Genomic DNA, 5,908 nt, shown 5'->3' with positions numbered 1-5,908 from the left:
GCAGAGCCTGGGGACTTTGGGTCGGACTCTCCAATCTCAGGTGCTGAGGTCACCGAGGTGGTTAAAAAGCTCCTCGGTGGCAAGGCTCCGGGGGTGGATGAGATTCGCCCGAAGTTCCTTAAGGCTCTGGATGTTGTAGGGTTGTGTTGGTTAACGCGACTCTGCAATATCGCGTGGACATCGGGGCTTGATACGGGCTGTTAGGTCCCTTTATGACCGGTGTCAGAGTTTGGTCCGCATTGCCAGCAGTAAGTCGGACTGGACAGCATGTACCACTGGCAGATTGAGGAAGTGGCTGATATCAACAAATCCTACCAGCGGTTAGAAAGGGCTGGACTGAAGGACAGAAAGAGACACTAATCATGGAGGCCGGGGTCCATCGTACCAGGCAGGACCCAAGATGGAGGCTGGGTAAAGATGTCCCTGAGACAGTCCAGCACATCACAGCAGGATGTAAGATGCAGGCAGGCAAAGCCTACATGGAACACCATAACCAAGCAGCTGGAATAGAGTACAGGAACATCTGTATCGAGTCTGGACTGGAAGTCCCACAGTCACAGTGGGAGACTCCACCTAAGGTGGAGGAGAATGGCAAAGTCATCGGAGCACTCTGTGCTGTGACCCCCAAACTGGAAGAGTGTCTCCAACAGATCCCAGGAACAACCTCAGAGAACAACCTCTGTCCAGAAGAGCTCAGTCCTAGGAACAGCTGAGATCCCAGGCCTCTGACTTGAGTTTGAACTGAAGTGGAACAAATAAGGCAAGAATGGAGTAAATTTATGTAGCTTACCTCTTTAGTGAAAGAGTCATGTGAGGTGTTATCCACCAAAGCCTGTCTGTATATTTTGCCTCGCAGGACACTTTGAACTGAGTTGATGAAACTGGACTTTCCAGCTCCAACTGGTCCATGAAGAAGAATCCTGAGCTGCTGACCCTCAAACTGAGGTGTGTAGTTTCTCAGGAACTGCAGATCAGCCTCATTGTTTCTGGTCAGAGAAGGAAACATTACATTATAAACTATAATGTCATTTTAAAGAGATTAGATTTTATGTTATTATATCCTGTTGTAAATTTCCTAGTATAACTGTGTTGTTCTGAGCAGGAACTATTTAGTGATGAAGTCAGCGTTTTTACATTAGGCAGCTTGTTGGACAGCTAAGGGGTCCTTGGGAATATATATTGAGTTACAAACAGCAGTTCCTTTTCATCTACATTGATGCCTGTCTGTGTTTGTGATAAAGGTGGGTTATAATGATTTGTTCCATCCATCCATTTTCTTTACCCGCTTCTCCATTCCTGGTTGCAGGGAGCTGGTGGCTATCTCCAGCAGTCCCTGTGTGAGAGGCGGGGGACACCCTGGACAGATCTCCAGTCCATTACAGGGACACAAAGAGACAAACGAGACAAACAACCATTCACACTCTCACTCAAACATAGGGACAATTTAAGAGTTACCAGTGAACTTAACATGGATGTTTTAGGTCTGTGTGAGGAAACTGGAGTACCCAGAGTAGACCCACGTATTCTCAGGGAGAACATGTAAACTCCACCCAGAAAGGGCCCAGGCCGGGATGCAATCCTTTAACCTTCTTGCTGGGAGGGGACAGCTCTAACTGCTGCACCGCTGTGGTTTTGATCACAATTTAGTTATTTTCCTATGCAAACAAAGCGGCAGATTTCAGTGTTAGTGTACATTAGCGATTGCTTGTGTTGGAGTGTTATTTAGTTTTTTAATGTTTTAGCTGACTTGCTAATGGTCATTAAAGTTTAAGGTAAGCCTCAAGTTAACACTCTTGGTGCAGTTCTGCATCCTGTGCACCAGCCCTTACAAGCTATTACTGCACAGCTGGCATTCCAGCCCCAGGTCCATTTCTACAACCTGTTCTCCAGCTACAGCCTTCTGCTGGAGTGCAGCCTGCCTACCAGCCAGTGCTTATTGTGCTAAATCCAGGTCCTCAGGTTCCTACACAGTTCTCTCCTGCCACAGTATGCCACATCGCTGTCTCCATACAGTCTCCAGCATCTGAAGCAGCCTGTTCCTGTTCCTGAACTGCCCAAGCTGGTCCATGACAGTGAGAGAATTCACTGACCTTAAGATGGCGCTAGACCATCTGCTCACCCCCCACATAAAGCTGTCAGAGCACTACAAGTACTGTGTACCATGGGGCACCTAGTCCTGGAGGAGGCCAGGCTGATTGCCCAGTCTTACAGACATTATGATCAACCTTCCGTAGCGGCTATGGAGGCTCTATAGCGCCAATATGGACAACCACATCAGCTAGCACAAAGTGAAATTGCTGCTATCCTAAACGCCCCTGATGAGGTGTCCTGTCAATCCCCCTAGAATAACTTACAGTCCTAGCTATCCATCACGTATCCAGCATTCACATAATGTGGAAGTCCATGTCCCGGCTACAAAAAGTCACACTAGAATTACTGGATTTGTAGGAGCAACTTCGGTATGGCATTAAAAACTATTTCCATTCAGTTTTATTATCTTTTTCCCAATATCTGGTAACAACAACAGGACAGTTATGAACTGGAACTCTCCCATAGGTTTGAGCAATCAGCAGTGGTTCTCTCCTACATGTCTTGATGTTTCTTCTCTCACCTTTCAGGTTTTAATCACGGTTGGGCAGTTCTTAATTTATATTTAGTAGTTTCAACAATCTTAGTTATTTTATTTTGTAAAATGCAGAAAAAACAGTTTTCTGACTCTTCTAAAACATCATTTCCACAACTATGAGGCAAGTTTTCAAAATGGCTGTTTGGAAAATGACAAATCATCCACTGACTCAGATATCAATAAAATAAAAATAAAACATTAAAAAATAAAAAGGATAGAAAGGATATATATATATATATATATATATATATATATATATATATATATATATATATATATATATACATACATACATATAGTAGAAAACCACTCACCCCCAGTTTATGTTTCTCCATGGTTTGTGAAGAACTGTCAAAATGAAACAAACAAACAAATGATTAAAATTCACAAAACGTTTTCAAACATGTAAATAATGTAAATAAATATAAAACAATGGCTTGTAAGAATATCCGTATGTGGAGGACCTTTTTCCTTCTGGGCTGAAAAACACAAAAATAAACAGTTAACTTATGAGTTTAAAAAATATATAAAGTTTAAAGTATATAAGTTTCTTTAGTCTTTAATGCAGGTGGACAAATAAACATAAAGATGGCAGCCAGAAGTCCCTTTAGTAATAACTGTTTTAAATTAATTAATAAATCACTGACTTCAGGTTATAGTTTATAAAACATTCACAATAAATTTTATCAACATTTTTCATCTCCAGCTGTTGATTTAAAATAGAAATAAAATCATAATAAATGGAAAGAATTAGGCAGTTCTCTGTTTTCTACATTAATTGTCCCACATCACTGCAGGACTTATGATTATGAAAAGATTACAGAAATAATTCAAAATGCAGAAACATTTGATCATTCTAAAGCAGATCTTCTGCAGTTTGCACAGCCTGGAAAAAGAAGTAGTTTTTAATGTTTTTTGCTTATTTAGTTTTCTGAAATTAGCAGGAATTAGCCACAGTGATAGCTGTTTTGATTGTTTTTTAAAATATATTATTTATGACTTCCTTTCTGCTGATTGAGTCACAACTTTATAACATTTATAAACAATATAAATGAGATTTACAAACAGACTGAGGGATTTTTCCACCAGTAAAATTAATTATAACGAGTCAGAGAGGCTTAATAGTCGGTCTAAAAATGTCTCCTGAAACAAGGAAATCACTCTGAGAGGAATAAATATGTTAACAAATTAAAAACAAGAAGATATTGTGTTTATTTTTAACTCTGCTCAGTAGGTGTTGTTATAAGAATAACAACCATTAGGTTTTACTAACCTGGACGTTTAAAACGAAAAAACCGTTGCCACATAGCTGAAAAAACAAACAACAAACAGCAAAATATATCCAAAGAACTCATATTTTAAGGAATGACACAAAATGATTTATGAGCTTTGTGTTCCAAAGTGTGAGTTATTAATGCATTCAAAATTAAAATATATATATTTTTAAATTTACCATGAAAAAAGCAATTGCAACTGCAAAATATAGCTAGAGGTTAAACAATAAACACACAGATGTGTGTGTATGTTTATATATATATATATATATATATATGTCCACAGCTAACCCTAAATTAGTCTTATTGTGGTGAAAGAAACCCACCTTTTGTTTGCAGAGCTGAGGCTGGAGATGCAGAAATGTCAGCAGTTAAGATACGACTGAAGTTTGTTGGTTCTTTTTATTCTGTCTGTTCAAACTTTCACTTTCCATGAAACTCAAGAAGAAGAAACCAGAACACATCTTTACAATGCTCAATAAAGGTTTACCTTCGAAAAACAGAAAAACACTGCTGATGGTATCATGTTGATGCAGAAGGTCTTTACATTATTCAAGAAATTATCATCTTTTTATATCAAAACAGTTTGTTCTGAAACAGAAAATCAGAGATGGACATATTTCCTGTAAAATGTGGCAGAGCTGCTGAAATACTGCTTTTAATCACCCAGGTTAGATTAGTTGTTCTTTTTATTTATTTATAATTGTTGTTTGGCGTTATAACGAGCATCTGTTCTGTTTTATGAAACAGTTTAATGATGATCCAGAGTCAGTAAACAGAAAACTGGTTGGACAAGAAACTTTGCTTCACATTTATGTTTCTGCACATACTGTTTATTTTTTCTGAGTTGTCTATTAACTCAGTGAACATTTAGAAGTTTCAGTCTCAAGTTTTAAACTTTAAATGATGTGAAACTGCTTTACAAACTCTGTAGTTGGACAGTCAAAACTGCTGAGCAGAGGAGAAACTCATTCTGAGGATTTCCACTAATTCATGTTCCTCTGTTGGCCTCTTTAGTGTAAATGTTCCAAGAAGACTTAAAAACTAACATCTAACCATCAGTTAGAACCAGGGGTGGAAATTAAAAATTTTGTAAAACAAAATATTTTACCAGCCACTATTTTTTGTTGTGACAAAAAGTTATTTCCCATGATGATGATGATCGACGCGGGTCGAAGCAGTTGTGGTGCCCTACAAGCTGAATACTCTTGAAAAACAGAAAATAAAATAGCTTCTCATCACATTGCTAATTTCCACCCCTGGTTAGAACTGAAGGACGACAGATGAAACATCAAGAAACAAGGAAGAGTCCAGTTGTCTTCAGTTGTCTTCAGTTGTCTTCAGTTGTCTCCAGTTGTCTTCAGTTGACTTCTTAGGCCCGCCATGTCCCACATTACTGAGGATTTACACCAAAATAGACGGAGAGAAACACTCGATAAATTAGAATGACAGACAGGTGTGTTAGAAGAATTAAATTAAGGAAAAACAAGAAAGTGAAGAATATTAAACAAAGGGGAGAAAAAGAAAGAGCAGAGATGGAACCAGAAGACTTTTATCCTTTTACTTTGTCACATTTCAGATCTCCTGGGTGTTTGCTGTTGGCCAACTTGAACATCCAGTTTTACTGTCTTTGTTTAAACCTGTCCTGTACAAGAACAACATTTATTTTTAGACTTTCAGCTTGAATAAACATTTAAAGCAGTAAACTCCTTCCTTGTTTTTACCACATTTGTCAGAAGCACATTTAAAATTACAGTGCATTAAACATTCTGACTAAAATAACTAATAGTTCAGCAGGAGGATGGAGCTGGTACAAGGTAAAGGTCACTTTATTAAACTAGATCTGGATATTTCTTCAGCAGGAGGTGAAATTGTCATGAGAATGATTGGAGATCGCCAACAATCAGTCACATCCCTGTATAGCAGGCAGCCACTTCTGTTTTACATGACTTTCAGCCACAGGGACACCCGGACAGATCAAGTCCCTCACAGGGACACCTGGACAGGT

The 5,908-nt window shown here is 38.8% G+C and overlaps 1 protein-coding gene across 1 annotated transcript in view; it reads right to left on the bottom strand.

The window, feature by feature from the left end:
* LOC108247322 (interferon-induced protein 44) overlaps positions 1–4,386 on the bottom strand; it is an 8,020-nt gene extending 3,634 nt beyond the window's left edge. The window contains exons 1-5 of the mRNA XM_017435355.3: positions 4,227–4,386; positions 3,900–3,935; positions 3,091–3,105; positions 2,941–2,974; positions 791–986 (exon numbers count right to left, since the gene is read on the bottom strand). Of these exons, the coding sequence (XP_017290844.1) occupies positions 791–986; positions 2,941–2,974; positions 3,091–3,105; positions 3,900–3,933 (279 nt within the window). The 5' untranslated portion in view covers positions 3,934–3,935; positions 4,227–4,386. The remainder of the gene's footprint in view (positions 1–790; positions 987–2,940; positions 2,975–3,090; positions 3,106–3,899; positions 3,936–4,226) is intronic.
* Between the last annotated feature and the right edge of the window lie 1,522 nt (positions 4,387–5,908).

Source organism: Kryptolebias marmoratus, linkage group LG19 (assembly GCF_001649575.2).
Source record: "Kryptolebias marmoratus isolate JLee-2015 linkage group LG19, ASM164957v2, whole genome shotgun sequence".
In the NCBI taxonomy this organism is placed as follows: Eukaryota; Metazoa; Chordata; class Actinopteri; order Cyprinodontiformes; family Rivulidae; genus Kryptolebias; species Kryptolebias marmoratus.
This window is presented reverse-complemented; position numbering and strand designations above follow the sequence as displayed.